The sequence below is a fragment of the Heterodontus francisci genome, chromosome 23, assembly GCF_036365525.1.
Source record: "Heterodontus francisci isolate sHetFra1 chromosome 23, sHetFra1.hap1, whole genome shotgun sequence".
Taxonomy (NCBI): Eukaryota; Metazoa; Chordata; class Chondrichthyes; order Heterodontiformes; family Heterodontidae; genus Heterodontus; species Heterodontus francisci.
In genome coordinates this window covers 46,595,878-46,616,425 of record NC_090393.1, presented here as the reverse complement: position 1 = coordinate 46,616,425, position 20,548 = coordinate 46,595,878, and the positions used below count along the sequence as shown (strand labels likewise).

At 42.8% G+C, this 20,548-nt stretch overlaps 1 protein-coding gene across 3 annotated transcripts in view; it reads right to left on the bottom strand.

Annotated features, from left to right (window-relative positions):
• Positions 1 to 20,548, bottom strand: part of LOC137382999 (coiled-coil domain-containing protein 60-like) — a 109,687-nt gene that overhangs the window by 81,062 nt on the left and 8,077 nt on the right. For all 3 annotated transcript variants that reach the window (XM_068055584.1, XM_068055585.1, XM_068055586.1), the window contains one exon: positions 10,909 to 10,988. In XM_068055584.1, the coding sequence (XP_067911685.1) occupies positions 10,909 to 10,988 (80 nt within the window). The remainder of the gene's footprint in view (positions 1 to 10,908; positions 10,989 to 20,548) is intronic.

The window sequence follows — 20,548 nt, the reverse complement described above, 5'->3', positions numbered from 1 at the left end:
GTTCATCCCCTTGCGCAGCTGCTGCTGCTAACAGCCCCACCTGGTGGATTTGTTTTTAAATGATTACAGAGAGCACTATGTTAGACCACAGTAAACTAGTTTAAATTTCTGTTGTGGCAAATAATTGTTTTCCTCTCAACTACTCTGAACACTCTATAAGAAACATTGACATCCAACAACGGCATGAATCTGCTCCTGTAGCTGTGAAGGCTCGTCACACTGCTAAACTGGATGCAAGAAAAAGCTGGTCACTAAAGTGGCCCAGAGTTTGCAGTAGTAATGACAGTGAAACTGCTTACCGTCATGACTCCTCTGAAACCGACAGCAACTTCTCAAGTCCACAATTGCACAGTAAATGCAGAAATCCAGAAGTTGCTGCCAGCGATTCCACCCTTCTCCATAGGGTGCGATGGCAAAGTCTACACAGATGGTATTCAATTAGAAATCATCGAACTGATGAGAACTTACTCTGTTACACTGTAATAATCACTGTTAAAAACCCCTGAAAAAGTTACTTCTTTCTCATGACATATAACAGGCTTTTTAACATTGTACAAAGTCATAACTTCTGCTGACGAGCCTCCCTGACCCTGGAAAACTAATTTTATACTTCTGTAATGTCTATTCCATTCTGATAAATACTATAAGGTTTATAATGTAATCATTTTTAAAAAAAGGTTTGTTTATATTGCAGTTTCTAAGTTGGATATTCCAATCATTGATTTCACTCTCCGTAAAATTTAATGGAAAGGATAATCAATGCATTTTACTTCCTGGTTTGCTTCTGAGAGTATATTTCAACGTGATTGGCTTTCCCAGCTGCTGACATCACTGTTGGTGGATGCCTGGAGATTCCCTTCATTTGGCGCCAGATTCAAACTAACATTTGGAAGGATTAAATCCACGCCACAGAGATCTCTAGATCTTTTCTTTGAGGCACCATTGCTTTGCTGCTGACTGCAAAATCCTGACCACTATGAACAGGCAGAATATCAACTTAAAATAGACAAGCGTAAAGTCATTCACTTAGGATGAAACAGTGGGCAACATACGTACTCTGTGAATGGTACTGAAAGAGCTAAGAATAATATTGAAAGAGACCTTGGACGTTTCGTGGACTTGATTTTTTAAATTCTTCATGGGATGTGGGCATCGCAGGCAAGGCCAGAATTTGTTGACTATGCTTAATTGACCTTGACAACTGAATGGCTTGCAGGACCATTTCAGAGGACAGTTAAAAGTCAACCACATTGCTGTGAGTCTGGATTTGAACCCATATGCTCAGATCATTAGCCTGGGACTCTGGATTACTAGCTCAATGACATTACTGCTACACTATGTGCGCTCCTCTAATTCTAGCCTCTTCAGCATCTCTGATTTTAATTGCTCCACCATTGGTGGCCATGCTTTCGGCTGTCAAGGTCCTAAGCTCTGAAATTCCCTCCCTAAACCTCTCCTCATCTCTACCTGTCTTTCCTTCTTTAAGACCCTTTTAAAACCTATCTGTTTCACCAAGCTTTTGGGCATTGATGCTACGATTAAATGAGGAGTGGACGAAAGGCTCCCCTCTTGTTCCTCTCCTTGCTTGACTGCAACAAGGTTTATTTTTTTAAAGCGAATGTGCTTGCCAATTTGGTGACTGTTTAACTATTTACGTGCTATGATCATAAAAGAACCAATCAAAGAGGTTTTCATGAGTTTAACAAAGAAAGAGGTTAGCTTTATTGTACTTAAACCGATCTAAGTAAAATAATAAACTACGCTCCAACTTTCACACACACACGCGCACACACACACACACACACACACACACACACACGCACACACACATTCTTGAAGTTCACACACACACACAAATAGGTTACAGAATGGGGAAGGCTAGATTGGTCGAATTAGACTCTGGAGCAATAAAAAGGGGCATACACTCTGTCGATTTTGGCTGGCTTCGGGCTAAACTCGATGGTCCTGAGGCTTCTGGCTTACAGATGTGGCCAGCTGGTTTGGTGGTTCTCCTGGAGAACAGCGAGTCAGTTGATTTCCTTCACGGGGTCTCTGTCTGCTGCAGCGATAGGCCTAGGGGGTTACAGCCATCGGGCAGGGTTCAAAGCCTGTATGGTGGACTGGAGAAAGAGAGAGAGAGAAAGAGAGGGGGAATCCCACTTAGATCTTCTCTGGTCAGTGTCTCGCTGCTTGTCTGGTCTGCAGAGAGGAAACAGCTTAAACACACAGATGGTGGGCCTGTCACATGACAATAACCCAGTGTGTATTTCCTCTTACAACTTAATCAGTTCATGTCTAGGAATTCCCTTCTCTTAAACAGGGTCCCATTGTTCAGGTGATTAGGTTTGAGTGGTTCGTCTCCACCAGTTTAATGTCTCAAGTGATTCCCTTAATGTCTTATTAATGGGGGCAGGACAGGTAGTTCACTCAAAATTCACAGGTCATTGTTCTTTCTGGGGACTGAGCAGACACTACATCTCCACCTCGATGCATTGGAATGTAGGGCATAGTGATGCAAATTGCGGTGGCCATTTTAGCTGCTAGCAGTCACCTTTTATCTGTTCCTTTTTAAAAATTTAATTCAGGTTTCCAGCTAGTGAAATAAAAAATCATCATTCAGCATAGCATGCTTTCCTGACATTAGCTTAATATTTCCTTATATGGCTCAGTGTCAAATTTTGTTTTATAATGCTCCTATGAAGTGCCTTGGGATGTTTTATTATGTTAAAGGAGCTGTATAAATACAAGTTGTTATTGTTGTCATTGATACTCAGTATGTTCAACCAATGCAGGCCAGCAATCAACAAAGGTAAAAATAGGTTGAACTATAGAAGCAAAACTGTCAGAAGATGCCATGATCAAACTGTAAGTGCCATGGCCATATCACACTTGTGCCCAGTTCTGGTCTCCGACAAAAAAAACATGACATTTAAGCATTTGAATCAATACAACAAAAAGCCAAAAGACTGATCCTCTGGACTGGAGATCTGAATTATGAGGAAAGACTGGAGATTTGTGAGGTAATTTCTAGCAATATAAGTGATAAGAAACAGTATGGAAAAGATAAATCCAGAAAAACAACTTTAAAATAAATTGCGAGAGTAATACAAAAGACCACAGATTCAAGCTGGTAAAAGACAAATTTATGGCTTATATCAGGAAGTTCTTCTTCCCAAAACAATGATCAACATATGGAAGGTGTTCCCAGATAGAGTACAGGAGATAAAATTTCAGAGTAAATTAAGAACTAACTGGATGCTGCCATGGATGGGTCATTCTGGATGCATGAACCAAGATAGGCCATAGAAACATAGAAAATAGGAGCAGGAGTAGGCCATTCGGCCCTTCGAGCCTGCTCCGCCATTCATTATGATCATGGCTGATCATCCAACTCAGTAACCAGTTTCCGCTTTCGCCCCATACCCTTTGATCAAATGGCCTTCTTCATCTGTAATCATCTTGCGATTTCTGATAGACAATCTGTTTCTCAGCTATAGCCTCCAACTTCCATTTCTGCCCCATGCCTGCAATCTATTAATGTTACTGATACTACTATGGTCCATGCATCTGAAATTTCCTCATTTGTTCCTCCAAATGCACCATTTTATATTCTCTTCTCTTGCCCCTGCATTTTCACTGTGTTGCAGTCAAGGGTCATCGCAGTCTTTGAGTTCAACCCATTCTTTCCCAGAAACTGAAAGCATGGAATTTCTCATCTCTTATTTTCCCTTGCTCCTACAATCTACAGGTTTTTAAAATACAAGATTAGCATCATCTAACTGCTAATGCCCAATTTACCTCAATTTCTCTTCTGACTTTCGAACTCCCTGGTGTCCTGCACCATAGGCTTTGACCCTCCCTCTGGGTTTCTCAATGAAAAATGGAAGACTATGTTCCATCTGCTTAGAGACTGGACTCATCATACATTCTACTTGCCAATCAATACACTTTACAGCAAAAGAAAATGTAGCTGGAGGTGCACAAAAACTGTGTTCACGCGCCCTCCTTTCCTCATTATAAGGTTTCCATACCTTTCCATACAAAGATTATCAGCCCTGAGGAAAGTAATTTTTAAATTAAAGTGCAGTATAGCATATGGCTCAGTTATTTACTCAGTTATTCATAACACAACCCTCAAACCAGCTGATATTGAAATTTTGGTATCAAGTGTTTTAGATTCCTTAATCTTGATTCATACTATTTTTCATTTCTAAAATTCCAGATATATTAAATCCATCTGAGTTGAACTACATTTATTAACTGCTTCTAAATTCCCGAACTATTCAATCTTGTTTTAAAGGTTCTCTGATTATAGTTAATAAAACTACATCTTAGAGCAGTATCCTAATTAACATACATTATGATTCATAATTTGTGCAGTTAATTAATAGAGACTCTGAAAGAGGCTGAAGCAAAGATAGGCAGACTTTATTCATCAATTAGACATCATCCATTGCTCATGTCCAGAACCAATACAGACAGCATTTCTGTCTCCTCCCCCACTTTAACCCTCTGCTCTTTTGAAGGTGCTGACTTGCTTTCCAGCAATTTGACCAAGTTACCATTTTTCTTGTGCCAGCTTCACTACAGTGAATGTTAGTAGCCTATTCCATCATTGAGACACCACAAGTTGTGCAAGCTGCAGACACTTACTGCAGACGTGGTTGTCTGGGATTGCAGTGCATTCCACAGATTCCCACATGCTGCAGTTGCAGCACACCACCGGCCCTGCCATCTCTGTACAACCTTATTTTTTAATTAGTCAATTAGTTAAACATTTAAGCTGATGTCATGGAAAGATACACTCACCTACCTTGGAGTCAAAGGAAGAAGATTCAGTTGGAGGCTGAAAAAGATAGGAAAAGGAGCCCCTCTTTTGCCCTCTGCACCAAATTCGCACATGCACCAAATTTCCAACTTCACTCTGGCAAATGTCTCTCACTCAGGCACCTGTCTCTTCTCACTGCGTCCCCTCTCTGCCGAAGATCGCCCCATAATTCCTTCCAATGAAACTCATGTTCGCAGTCAGAGGTTTCAAACAAATAAAGAAAAATGGCACATCCCCCACCACCCCAAATAGGTAAGTGAGTAAATGCACAGTGTGGGATGTTTTTGAGCCATACAGACCAGGAAAATGCCAGTTTTAATGCCTGACCCTAAAGTTGCAGCATCCAGTTGTTCTTAAATTACACCAAGATTTTATCTCCTGTACTCTATCTGGGAATACCTTCCATGTGTTGATCACTGTTTTGGGAGGAAGAACTGCCTGATATAAGCCCTAAATTAGCCTTTTACCACATTGAATCTGTGCTGTGTTAGCTAATGTCCACCAAGGCAGTGGGTTCTGGAGTTGGCCTTAGCGTTGCCCAGCCTGAGAAAAGCAGAATCGAATCACCTGGGTTTCTGGTCTTTCAGTGGCCAATGGTCAGGGACAGGAGGGTGTGACTGTGAGTGAGGCAGATAGGGGGAATCTGCATGTAGTGATGAGGGAGCCTGCCTCTGACCTTGTCCAACAGGTACAAGGTCCTTGCTACCTGTGTGCATGAGCGGACGACCATGGCACCATGGCGAAAGATACCATTGCAGTGGGGGGAGTGAAGAGGAATGTGGTAGTGATAGGAGACAGTATAGTCTGGGGGATAGATACTGTTCTCTGTATCCACGACCGGGAGCTCCAACGGCTATGTTGCCTGCCCAGTGCCAGGGTTAAGGACATCTCCTCGCGGCTGGAGAGGAACCTGGAGTGGGAGGGGGAGAATCCAGTTGTCGTGGTCCATGTGGGAACCAATGACACAGGTAGAACCAGAAATGATGTTCTGCTTAGAAAATTTGAGGAGATATGGTCCAAACTAAAACACAGAACATCAAAGGTAATCATCTCTGGATTGTTACCTGAGCCAAGCACAAATTGGCACAGGGTCAAGCAGGTTAGAGAATTAAACGCATGGCTCAAAGAGTGGTGTGGGAATAAGAGGTTTCGATTCTTTGGCACTAGCATCAGTACTCAGGGAAGGGGGAGCTATTCCACTGGGATGCACTTCACTTGAACCGGGCTGGAGCCAGTGTCATGTCCAATTGCATAACTAGGGCTTTAAGCTAACAGAAGAGGGAGAGGAGGGTTTGGGTAAAAGGAAATTTAGAAATCCAAAGAGAGAGGTCAGGGCATCGGTGCAGGATAGTGATGTGGGTAACTCCCAACAGAATGGGACAGAGTTTAACAAAAATTATCCATCGGCAAATAAAGTCATTGCAGGGAACAGAGGTAAAAAAATGAAATTAAAGTTCCCTTATCTGAATGCAAGAAGCATCTGTAATAAAATAAATGAACTAGTGGCACAAATAGAGCTAAATGATTTAGATCTAACTGCCATTACTGAGACATGGTTACAAGGAGATCAAGGTTGGGAAATGAATATTCCAGGGTACACAATATTTCGGAGAGACAGACAGAATGGCAAAGGAGGAGGGGTAGCCCTGATAGCAAAGGATGGCATAAGGACATTAATAAGAAGAGATCTGGCCTCAGAAGATTATGACGTAGAATCAGTTTGGGTGGAAATTAGGAATAGCAGGAGTCAGAAAACACTGGTTGGAATAATTTACAGGTCCCCTAACAGTAGTTATAATGTAGGACAGAACATTAAATGGAAAGTTATTGGAGCATGTAAAAAAGGTAATATATTAATTGGAGGGGACATTAATCTGCATATAGACTGGGACAATCAAATTGGCAACAGTGGTCTAGAAGATGAATTTGTAGAATGCTTTTGTGACAGTTTCTTGGATCAATACGTTGTAGAACCGACTAGGAATAAAGCTATCTTTGATCTCGTATTGTGTAATGAAGCTGGGTTAAAGAGCAATGTCATCCACTGGGAAATAGTGATCATAATACCATTGAATTCCATGTTAAGTTTGAAAGTGACACATTGCAATCACAAACAAGAATCTTAAACTTAGGTATGAGGGGAGAACTGGCTAAGGTTAATTGGGTAAATAGACTGGAAGGTATGCAGTAAATGAACAGTGGAAAACATTTGAAGAAATAATTCAAAGGGTTCAACAAAAGTACATTCTGTTCAAGAACAAAAACTCGTCAAGAAAGACCCATCTGTGGCTCACTCAGGAAGTTGAGAGTATTAGACTAAAAGGAGAGGCTTACAATGTTGTAAAAAATAGTAGCAAGTCTGAGGATTGGGAGTGTTTTAGAAACCACCAAAAAGTTGATAAAAAGGGAAAAAACAGAATATGAGAGTAAACTAGCCAGTGATATAAAAACAGACTGTTAGAGCTTTATAAGTTCATAAATAAGAAGAGAGTAGCTAAAGTAAATGTTGGTCCCTTATAGGCAGAGACAGGAGAAATCATCATGGGAATGAGGAAATGGCAGAGGCATTGAACAAATATTTTGTGTTTGTCTTCACAGTAGAAGCACAAGTTCCATACTAGAAATAGCCAGTAACCTAGGGGCTAAAATGAGTGAGGAAATTAGGATATTGATATCAGCCGAGAAAAAGTATTGGAGAAACTTGAGGGAGTAAAATCTGACAAGTCCCCGGGACCAGATGGCCTACATCCTAGGGTTCTAAAAGAGATAGCTGCAGAGATAGTGAATGCACTGGCTATTATTTTCCAGAATTCCTTAGATTCAGGAATGATCCCATCAGATTGGAAGTTGCCAAATGTTACACCACTTTTCAAGAAAGTAGGTAGAAAGAAAACAGGGAAACACTGGCCCGTTAGCCTAATATCAGTCACTGGGATGATGCTGGAAACTATTATTAAAGAAGTCTTAACATTGCACTTGGAAAAGCATAGTATGATTTGAACAATTCAGCATGGTTTTACTGAAGGGAGATCTCGTTTGACAAATTTATTAGAGTTTTTTGAGGATGTAACTAGTAGGGTAGATAAAGGGGAACCAGTAGATGTAGTATACCTGGATTTTCAAAAGGCATTCAATAAGGTGCCACATAAAAGATTAATAGGCAAGATAAGGGCTCAGGGTGTTGGGGGTAATATTAGTGTGGATAGAGGATTGGTTAACAGACAGAAAGCAGAGAGTGGGCATAAATGGGGCATTTTCAAGTTGGCAGGCAGTGAATAGTGGGGTGCCTCAAGGATCAGTGCTGGGGCCTCACTCTATATTAATGACTTGGATGAAGAGACAGAGAGTAATGTATCTAAGTTTGTTGATGATACAAAGCTCGGTGGAAAAGTAAGCTGCGGGGAGGATGTAGAGAGGCTGCAAAGAGATATAGACAGATTAAGTGAGTGGGCAACAAGATGGCAAATGGAGTATAATGTAGGAAAGTGTGAAGTTGCTCACTTTGGGCGTAAAAGTAGAAAAGCAAAATATTTTTTACAAGGTGTGAAACTGGTAAGTGTTGATGTTCAGAGAGACTTGAGGGTACTCATACAAGGAACGTACAAAGTTAACATGTAGGTGTAGCAGGCTATTAGGAACGCAAATGGCATGTTGGCCTCTATTGCAAGGGGATTGGAGTACAGGAATAAAGAAGTCTTACTAAAATTGCACAGGGCTTTAGTGAGACCGCACCTGGAATACACTAAATTGGTCCTTGGGATGAGGGGGTTGTCCTATGATGAGAGGCTGAGTAAATTGGGCCTATATTCTCTGGAGTTTAGAAGAATGAGAGATGATCTAATTGAGACATACAAGATTCTGAGAGGGCTTGATAGGATAGAAGCTGAGAGATTGTTCTCACTGGTCAGGGAATCTAGAACACGAGAAAACAGTCTCAGGATAAGGGGCTAATCATTCAGGACTGAGATGAGAAGAAATTACTACACTCAAAGTGTTGTGAATTTTTGGAATTCTCTACCCCAGAGGGTTGTGGATGCTCCATCATTGAATACATTTAAGGCTGGGATAAATAGATTTTTGGTCTCGCAGGGAATCAAGGGATATGGGGAGCAGGCAGGAAAGTGGAGTTGATGCCCAAGATCAGCCATGATTGTATTGAATGGCGGAGCAGGCTCCACGGGTCATATGGTCTACCCTGCTCCTATTTCTTGTGTTCAGGCATTAACAATCTCTGAGGTGGCCAAGGTGGGGTCTTGAGGTGAAACACCAGTTTAACTCATGCTTTGCACAAGACTCCATCTTGGGATAGAAGTTGAAGCCAGCACAAGGAATGAACATCCCGAGGTTCATTAAACAGCTGGTTGCCACTTAAAATGCCTGCTCTTACTCATTAAAGGTGGCTAACGTTTGTCCTAATGCCCTCTCTGATCAGCGACCAGCTGTTTAAGAGTAAACACGGTATTGATATCAATTTCAAGCATCACTTCAAGGGATTCTCACCAGTTCATTGCTGCTGGAGCTGTGAAGAGGACCTCTGAAACACATTGGGAGACTTTCTGGAACACATTGCCAAGACTTTACCAACACTCAAGCAATATTTATTATGGAAAGTCTCTAAGGACCTCACCTAAAAAGGAGCGCTGGTGAAAGGGATTGCTTGATCATTGATATGCTAGAAGTCCCCGTTAGTCTGGATGAGGAATGACAGGAACACATTCGGCCAGGCAGAGCAGCACCAGCTGCTGCAGGAGAGAGGGTCAGCAGGGTGAGGTGGCATCTTGCCCCCCCCCCCGCCCCCCGTAGGTACAGGGCATCCCTTCTCCTCTGGACCTCCTCCAAGACCTCCAGTGCCACATCCTCTACACTCTCTCCCTCAGTTCCTGAGCCATCCAACAACATGCTGTTGTGTGCTAGCCAGAGCATTCCGCACTTTCAGTGGAAGTATATACGAGGAGCCAACATATACTGCACCCCAAAAATTGGGTCTAAGCAGCACTTGAGTGCTAAACCTGAAGGTTTCTTGTTTAGCACCTCCAGGCAAGTTCATATCATGGTAATCAGGCAACAGGACCAACATTTTGGGATAAATCTGGACATTCAAACAGGCTAACGTTATCACTGCACATTGCACTTCTTTTCACCCTCTGGCCAAAATAATCCGCAAGTCTATTACACAGGAGTCAAAATTAACAGCATATTTTTATAATACCAGTAAACTAAAATAATGATGTAGGTTAGGAAGTAGGTAGAAAAATGGTTTACTAAATTTGCATAATGGAAATCAGGATTTAATAGAATCACTGGAAATAACTTTAGTTATGGGGCGTGTAAATAAAAAGAACACAAGGGCTATTTCTAAATTGTGTTTTACTCCCTCCTTTCCTAAAGGTACTGACTCCTTGTTGTAGCCCTGGTTCTCAACGGCATCCATACACATGGACTTTCAGCAAAGGCTTTGGTTAGCAGGTATCCTGACCGGTTTCTTTTTTTTAATTCTTTTGTGGGATGTGGGCATCACTGACAAGGCCAGCATTTGTTGCCCATCCCTAATTGCCCTTGACAACTGAGTGGCTTGCTAGGCCATTTCAGAGGGCAGTTAAGAGTCAACCACATTACTGTGGGTCTGGAGTCACATGTAGGCCAGACCAAGCAGGGACAGCAGATTTTCTTCCCGAAAGGACATTAGTGAACCAGAAGGGTTTCTACGACAATCGATGATAGTTTTATGCACCATTACTGAGATTAGCTTTCAATTCCAGATTTTTTTTAATTAATTGAAATTATTAATTAAATGAATTTAAATTCCACCAGCTGCTGTGGTGGGATTTGAACTCTTGTCACCAGGGCATTAGCTTGGGCCCCTGGATTACTAATTTAGTGACATTACCACTGTGCCACCGTCTCCACCAACCCTGACTCTGGGGTTACCCTTCCCCAATTCAACCCCCGCAGTACTGATGATATTTACAGCATTGAAACCACTCTCCTGGTTTGAGATCGACTCACTCAAATCTGGGATTATCCTGGGCTTCTTAGCTCACTGGAGAAGCTGGCGCTTTGATTTTATCATGTGTTCTTACCTGGTGTGCGACAGATCCTTACGGATCGTCTTCAGGTCTTTCTCCTTGTACTTCAGATGCAGCAGCTTTGCCGTGAACATCTGCAAGATCAGAACAAATTCCTAAAAATATCTGTAGCCTGTACAGAAAGCTTGGAGTTAATACCAAACTGATAAATTTTAAGAATGAACTTTATATGTATTCAGAAATTATGGACAAAACACCTTAAAAAATCTGAATCATCAACTCATTTACCTCACTGCTGTTTGCAGGATACTGTTGATTCAGAATAGCTTGTCTACATGATAGTTACTGTACCCCATTTGGTGGGCAATTTTGATATGACAATTTCAAACATGAACCTTTCAGGTGGAAGTTGCACACAAAGGTTCTATCTCCTGAAATGTACGTATTTTTTGTCATATTTGCAATAATAGTGAGTTGCAGTGCTTGAAATTTAAATTATCTTTGTGATAAATAATTCAAATATAGCTTTTTAAATACCTGTAATTAGAGTCTAAGGAAAAAAGTCCAAGTTCCCACAATTAAATTATTTATGCCAGTGATCAGTCTTTGAAAAAGAAAAATTGCTCTGTCAGTCAGTCTCATATAGGTATAAACTCAACATCTTATATGAAGGTGGGAGAAAGATCAACACAGTCCAGGTCCTGAAAGTAGACCATGCTGATAGGACTGAACTAGGTCAGTGAAACAAACTTAACTAATTTCTGCATTCTTAATTTTTGAACCTCTTTAATAAGACTCTCTTGAATTTCCAATTGTTCCCTCTTCACAGATCCTCCTATCCTCATTTGAGACTCACGTGCACCCACATTTTCAACAAGGGTCACTGAATAGCAATCAGTAGCAGCAATCTTGGACAAGCTTTAGATTAATACCTCTCCCTAACCAGGGACAAACAGGCCAAATACAGTTGTCACACTCTCATTTCAGCTGAGATGGGGTAGCTCACTACAGAACACAGGAGAATTCCAATGTATATTTTATTCTTATTCAAAAAGGTATGGTGGGGGGGAGGGGAGGGGTTGTCAGTAACTGGTGAGATGTAGATAATCTAGCTGGCACTCCAGTACAGTTATGACAAAGTGCTGTATTGCTAGTACTATTATCCTTGGGATGAGAAATTAAACTGAGGCACTGGCTGCTTGTTCAGGTAGATGTTTAGGATCCCCTGCCATGCTTCAGAGAGCAAGGATATCTCCTGGTGTCACTGTCAACATTTCTCTCCTTACCTATGCCAAAAGAAGTAATTTATTTCATTGATATTTGAGGGATGTTACTTGCACAGAAGTGTTGTCACATTTGCCATCATAAAAGTAGTCAGTGGACTTCAAAAGTAATTCATGTATGTTTGGAGACATTAGAACATGACAAAACAATACAACTGCAAGTAATATATTGTTGGATTACACAAGAAAAGGCATCAATTTAATTCCTCAGTATGAACAATATAACTCAAGCATTTCTGATTCCTATTATCTTCCTCAGATAATTGACTGCACTATAGCAGCTATTTATTTTTCAGGCCACAAAATAAACAGCTCAACTTCATACCAGAGTATTCTCAGCTCTTATTACGGGCTGTGAAGGGGAAGGATTCCCAATCCAATCAGTTTCCATCATCACTGAAACAAGAATCTTCAGATGCGTGTCTTTCACACAGAGAAACCGTTTATGAGTTTCTGAATGAGCCAACAAAAAACTGCACAGGAAGATTACTGCTTGCTCAGTGTGGATTACGCATAAGGACACCCACCACTTTCCCAAATCCACACAGCTTTGCCACCAGCTGGCAACAGCTGAGATTGAAGGACCCCAAGCATGCACTGGGGTACTGAAATTTAGCCAGCCAAAAAGAAACTGTTCAGATCGTTTACGAAGTGGTGCAGTGGTTAGCACCGCAGCCTCACAGCTCCAGGGACCCGGGTTTGATTCTGGGTACTGCCTGTGCGGAGTTTGCAAGTTCTCCCTGTGACTGCGTGGGTTTTCACCGGGTGCTCCGGTTTCCTCCCACAGCCAAAGACTTGCAGGTGATAAGTAAATTGGCCATTGTAAATTGCCCCTAGTGTAGGTTGGTGGTAGGGAATATGGGATTACTGTAGGGTTAGTCTAAATGGGTGGTTATTGGTCGGCACAGACTCGGTGGGCCAAAGGGCCTGTTTCGGTGCTGTATCTCTAAATAAAATAAAAATAAAATAAATGCTGGAAACACTTCCCACTACTTGTCCATTGAGGACACTGATTTGAATGGTTAACTGCAGCTGAATGGAGAGAATCACATCTCCCAAAAACTGCTTAAACTAACTTGGCAGTGGGATGTGAACCTGAGCGTAGATTCAGAAGGAAGAGAAGCAACAAAGGAGTTTGGCAGTGCCTAATGGTAGATACGCCAATGCAAGAAGTCTAGTGAATAATACAGATGAGTTTTTTTTTAATTCATTCAGGGATGTGGGCGTCGCTGGCTAGGCCAGCATTTATTGCCCACCCCTAATAGCCCTTGAGAAGGTGGTGGTGAGCTGCCTTCTTGAACCGCTGCAGTCCATTTGGGGTAGGTATACCCACAGTGCTGTTAGGAAGGGAGTTACAGGATTTTGACCCAGCGACAGTGAAGGAACGGCGATATAGTTCCAAGTCAGGATGGTGTGTGACTTGGAGGGGAACTTGCATGTGGTGGTGTTCCCATGAATTTGCTGTCCTTGTCCTTCCAGTTGGTAGAGGTTGCAGGTTTGGAAGGTGCTGTCTAAGGAGCCTTGGTGCATTGCTGCAGTGCATCTTGTAGATGGTACACAATGCTGCCACTGTGCATCGGTGGTGGAGGGAGTGAATGTTTGTAGATGGGGTGCCAATCAAGCAGGCTGCTTTGTCCTGGATGGTGTCGAGCTTCTTGAGTGTTGTTGGAGCTGCACCCATCCAGGCAAGTGGAGAGTATTCCATCACACTCCTGACTTGTGCCTTGATGATGGTGGACAGCCTTTGGGGAGTCAGGAGGTGAGTTACTCACCACAGTATTCCTAGCCTCTGACCTGCTCTTGTAGTCACGGTATTATATGGCTACTCCAGTTCAGTTTCTGGTCAATGGTAGCCCCTAGGATGTTGATAGTGGGGGATTCAGCAATGGTAATGCCGTTGAATGTCAAGGGGAGGTAGTTAGATTCTCTCTTGTTGGAGATGGTCATTCCCTGGCACTTGTGTGGCGCAAATGTTACTTGCCACTTATCAGCCCAAGCCTGGATATTGGCAAGGTCTTGCTGCATTTCTACACTGCTTCAGTATCTGAGGAGTCACGAATGGTGCTGAACATTGTGCAATCATCAGCGAACATCCCCACTTCTGACCTTATGATTGAAGGTAGGTCATTGATGAAGCAGCTGAAGATGGTTGGACCTAGGACACTACCCTGAGGAACCCCTGCAGTGATGTCCTGGAGCTTAGATGATTGACCTCCAACAACCACAACCATCTTCCTTTGCGCTAGGTATGACTCCAGCCAGCGGAAGGTTTTCCCCGATTCCCATTGACCTCAGTTTTGCTTGGGCTCCTTGATGCCATACTCGGTCAAATGCTGCCTTGATGTCAAGGGCAGTCACTCTCACCTCACCTCTTGAGTTCAGCTCTTTTGTCCATGTTTGAACCAAGGCTGTAATGAGGTCAGGAGCTGAGTGGCCCTGGCGCAATCCAAACTGGGCGTCACTGAGCAGGTTATTGCTAAGCAAGTGCTGCTTTATGGCACTGTTGATGACACCTTCCATCACTTTACTGATGATTGAGAGTAGGCTGATGGGGCGGTAATTGCCCGGGTTGGACTTGTCCTGCTTTTTGTGTACAGGACATACCGGGGCAATTTGCCACATTGCAGGGTAGATGCCAGTGTTGTAGCTGTACTGGAACAGCTTGGCTAGGGGCACGGCAAGTTCTGGAGCACAGGTCTTCAGTACTATTGCCGGAATATTGTCAGGGCCCATAGCTTTTGCAGTATCCAGTGCCTTCAGTCGTTTCTTGATATCACGCGGAGTGAATCAAATTGGCTGAAGTCTGGCATCTGTGATGCTGGGGACTTCAGGAGGAGGCCGAGATGGATCATCAACTCAGCGCTTCTGGCTGAAGATTGTTGCAAATGCTTCAGTCTTATCTTTCGCACTGATGTGCTGGGTTCCCCCATCATTGAGGATGGGGATATTTGTGGAGCCACCTCCTCCAGTTAGTTGTTTAATTGTCCACCACCATTCATGGCTGGATGTGGCAGAACTGCAGAGCTTCGATCTGATCCGTTGGTTATAGGATCGTTTAGCTCTGTCTATCGCATGCTGCTTACGCAGTTTGGCACGCAGATAGTCCTGTGTTGTAGCTTCACCAGGTTGACACTTCATTTTGAGGTATGCCTGGTGCTACTCCTGGCATGCCCTCCTGCTCTCTTCATTGAACCAGGGTTGGTCTCCTGGATTGATATTAATGGTAGAGTGGGGGATATGCCGGGCCATGAGGTTACAGATTGTGGTTGAATACAATTCTGCTGATGATGGCCCACAGCGCCTCATGGACGCCCAGTTTTGCATTGCTCGATCTGTTCGAAATCTATCCTTTTTAGCATGGTGGTAGTGCCACACAACACAACGGACGGTATCCTCAATGTGAACGCGGGACTTCGTCTCCACAAGGACTGTGCGATGGTCACTCCTACCAATACAGTCATGGACAGAAGCATCTGCGGCAGGCAGATTGGTGAGGACGAGGTCAAGTATGTTTTTCCCTCGTGTTGGTTCCCTCCCCACCTGCCGCAGAACCAGTCTAGCAGCTATGTCCTTTAGGACCCAGCCAGCTCGGTGAGTAGTGGTGCTACCAAGCCACTCTTGGTGATGGACATTGAAGTCCCCCACCCAGAGTACATTTTGTGCCCTTGCCACCCTCAGTGCTTCCTCCAAGTGCTGTTCAACATGGAGGAGTACTGAGTCATCAGCTGAGGGAGGGCAGTAGGTGGTAATCAGTAGCAGGTTACCTTGCGCATGTTTGACCTGATGCCATGAGACTTCATGGGGTCCAGAGTCGATGTTGAGGACTCCCAGGGCAACTCCCTCCCTACTGTATACCACTGTGCCACCACCTCTGGTGGGTCTGTCCTGCCGGTGGGACAGGACATACCCGGGGATGGTGATGGCAGTGTCTGGGACATTGTCTGTAAGGTATGATTCCGTGAGTATGACTATGTCAGGCTGTTGCATGACTAGTCTGTGGGACAGCTCTCCCAACCTTGGCACAAGCCCCCAGATGTTAGTAAGGAGGACTTTGCAGGGTCGACAGGGCTGGGTTTGACGTTGTCGTTTCCGGTGCCTAGGTTGATGCCGGGTGGTCCGTCCGGTTTCATTCCTTTTTATTGACTTTGTGGCGGTTGGGTACGACTGAGTGGCTTGCTAGGCCATTTCAGAGGGCATGTCATAGTTAACCACATTGCTGTGGGTCTGGAGTCACATGTAGGCCAGACCAGGTAAGGACAGCAGATTTCCTTCCCTGAGGGACATTAGTGAACCAGATGGGTTTTTACAACAATCGACAATGGTTTCATGGCCATCATTAGACTAGCTTTTAATTCCAGATTTATTAATTAAATTCAAATTCCACCTTCTGCTGTGGTGGTATTCGAACCCATGTCCCCAGAGAAATACCCTGGGTCTCTGGGTTACTCGTCCAGTGATAATACCACTACGCCACTGCCTACCCTGACGGCAGAGATAGACACTTGTAGTGTGATATCATAGCTATTACTGAAACATGACTTAAAGAATTGCAGGAATAGCAGCTCAACATTCCTGATTACAGGGTTTTAAGACGGGATAGAGAGGAGAATTAAAAGGAGGGTGGGGTCACAATATTGGCTAAATAAGCAATTACAGCTGTGAGGAGGTATGATATGCTAGAAGGATCATCAAATGACTCCATATGGTTTGAACTGAAGAGCAAAAAAAAGGGCAATCACACAGATGGATGTGTACTATCGACCAACATAACAGTCGAAGGGAGATAGAAAAGCAAATAAGAGCTGGAAAGTAGGATTAGGCTGGTATAGCTCTTTTCTGCTGGCACAGACACAATGGGCCAAATGGTCTCCTTCTGAGCTGTAAATGTCTATGATTTTTATTAATAGTGAACCTGGATTAACAAAGGACTATGGATACTGCTCAAATAATTCAGCAATGTCTTTAGATGTAGAACCAAAGAGATATATATTCAATTTGATCTTGACAATTGCTTTGTCTAAATTTCTTCTAGATTTCAACTTCAAATTAAATTTTCTACGAATGCCGCATTCTAAAAGTAACGTAGAAATTCAAGCTGGGTTTACAATAGAAATATTTAATTTTGAGTAAAACAATCAATCATATTAAGGAATTATCTGCATTCATAGAAATAATCTGGAATGTATGGAATTCCCAGAATGTGACACTAAATAGCCTTGTGCAACAAAAGGATAAAGTTATCTTCCGAAAGTATTAGTGAAAACCTAATGGGAAATAGAAACATAATTAGTCCTCAGCTTGTAAAAGAAATAAATTATTTGGAAAGGTAATTATATTAAGGGTTTATCTACATCCACAGAAATGTACTGGAAGTTAGCAATCAACCTCATGCTGAAAAATTAAGCAGCTTAAGAATCCTGACCAGAATTTTAATTAAGGACACATTTTACAGAAAAATAACAAACCCCCCCCGCCTTCACTATCCCAACAACTTCCATCTGTATACATTATGAATACAGGTTATATCTGTACACTTGTGGTTAAGAGCATTATTTACAACTCCTTTATGCATTACTGTCTTGTAGAAAATTTACACCACTATAACAGTACCACAAGGTACAGACAATCAGAAGATGAATACAGACATATACTGGGGGAACTCTCGGGTTCAAGCCTGTATAAGCAAGAAGAGCTGCATGATTGGCAATACCATACTGTCTCGATCAAGGTACTTAGAATCAATTCAGCCCCTTACCACATAATTCTCATATATCAATATTCCCAAGTCACTTCACTTCTATACAAATACATATAGGGCTGCAATGAGGTTTTGAAATGCAGTAGCTGTAGATATTAGGAACCTGAAAGTTGTTACTTTTGTTGGGAAGTGGTGGTGGGGGCAATATTGAACTGCATATTGTTATGGCTCGGTGGGTGATGGCATGACTTGTTCCCACTGTTCATCTCCCAACTGACCACAGAAAGTGTTTTTGTTACAAGGGTTTTAATCCCCTGTGTTGTATTTGTCAAATTGACAGACAGTGACAGGTTTTCTTGTAGAGTTAAAACAGAAGATTCGGGGTCGGTTAGCTCAGTTGACTAGAGTGTGATGCAGAAAAATGCCAACAGTGTGTGTTTAAGCCCCATGCCAGCTGTGGTAGTTCCTGGAGGCCTGCCTGCTCATCTTGCCCCATGCTTGAGGAGTGGTGATCCTCAAACTAAATATCACCAACTGTCTCTCTCCAATGGGAAGGGATGCCTATGGTCTCTGGGGACTATGACTAGGGAAAAAATAGAAGATTAACTATTTATTAAACAATATTCATCCCTGAGATGATTGCAACTGCACCCTGGTGTGCATTCACTCCTACACACAAAAGAGGAAAAGGGTAAGTGATTTGAAGTGAGATAGTTGCTCAGAGTTCACAGTAAACCTGTTGAATCTTCTCGAGGAACAGTTTATTTTCAAAGTTGCAGGCCTGGGTGTTTGTAGTTTTCTGATGGTTAAGACTTCAGACTGGATGCGGTGGTCACTTTTAGTTCCCTGCTACACCAAGCTAAAGTACAGAACTTACAGCAAGGCTCCTTCCTTGTTTTTCTGGGCTACTTCTCACAGCCCTTGGCTGGACTGCTTTTCGGTGATGTCCTTGTGATCTCTCTTTCCAGAGAGCTACCTTTTAAGGTAAAAATCTCTCACATTGGCCTCTATTCGGAGACGCATGGCCTCCTCCATGTTTTCACCACATAATGGCCCAGGATGTGGCTACTTCACACCTTCTTTGTTTCAGAAGAACCCATTAAATTCAGGAATGTCTCTTGATGATTTCACCTCCTAGACCGGAATGTATCCTTTTGTCCTTAACAGATGGTGAGACAGTTTAATTATACAGGCCAATCAGCCCGACCTTCGGTGACCATATTGCAGCACATTGTCCACTTCTTAAAGGAAAAGTCAATTTTTTATAATTCTTCAGTTTGGTTTTTCATCGCTGCACTTCTCGTGAGTGTGACAATAACATACACAAGTGGATGGTCACTTTATCTGTGAAATTCAATATTGCATTCAAGAAATAAGGATACATCTGGACCACACAATTGCTCACTGCCCTCTCAGCTGACTAACCTATTCAGCAGCATGGAACTAAAGTCAAAGTCAAGTAAAGAAAGACATTTTTCCTTAGGAAGTGTAAATCCCATTGCTCATTCTAATTTCCCAGTTCCAGGATACATTGCAGCTTTCTGGATCTGCTAAGTAGGAATTAATGTCCCACATGGTTCTAGTTCAGGCCTTTCCCCACTCCGGCGACAGTGAAGGAACAGTGATATAGTTCCATGTCAGGATAGTTTATGACATGGAGGGGAACTTGCAGGTGGTGGTGTGCCCATGCACCTGCTGCCTTCGTTCTTTTAGATGGTAGAGGTCACAAAGGAGCCTTGGTGAGTTGATGCACCTTGTAGATGGTATACAGCGCTGTCACTGTGTGCGGGTGGTGGAGGGATTGAATGTTTAATGTGGTGAACAGGGTGCCTGTCATGCCAACTTGCTTTGTTGAATGATAATTTTCTTTAACCCACAGACTGGAGATCTGAATCTATATTTTTTAAAAGACATTTAAAAAGAACAGCTAAAAGGATGACTTTGCTAGCAGGTTAGGATGGTCACCTAATTTGCAACACTGTATCCTACATTGTAAGGCCTGTGAGGATGGGGAAAAAATGTCTGCTCAGTCCCCAGCAAGAACCAAGACCCAGGAAGTTTAAGGGAACTACCTGTTCCTTTTAGCAAGACAGAACTACTGCTAACTGCTATGTTTGAATCACTGAGTGACTGTCATGTGACAAGTCCTTCCCCATTTGTGGTTCTTAAGCTTGTGTTCCTCTGCAGCAAGGGAGAAGCTTCTGGACTCTGACACATACAGACCCAAGTGGGGGTCTCTCTCTCTCTCTCTCTCTCTCTCCATTCCAGCTTGACAGCTTTCAAATCCTGCTTGTTGACTGATCACCTTTGCATACTTCGGCTACAATCAGAACCCCATTGGAGGAAATCGTCTGCATCGCTGTCTCCATGAGACCTACCAAACCAGTCATCTGCCTCTTCAAACTAAAAGCCTCAGGACTACTGAATTCAGCGAGAAGCCAGCCAAATCACCAAACCCCACAGACTGTATACCCCTTTTTTCTATGGACTCTAATTCAACCAATCAACCTTTCCCCACTCTGTAACCTATTTATGTTTGTGTAAACCTCTAGTGTATGTGTGTGAGTGTGAGTGAAAGTTGGTGCGAGATTTATTATTTTCATTAGTTTGGTTTAGGTACAATAAAGTTAACCTTTTTTTTTATTAAATGCAAGAAAACCTATCCGATTGGTTCTTGTTATGATCATAGCAAGTAAGCAATCAAACACCTACT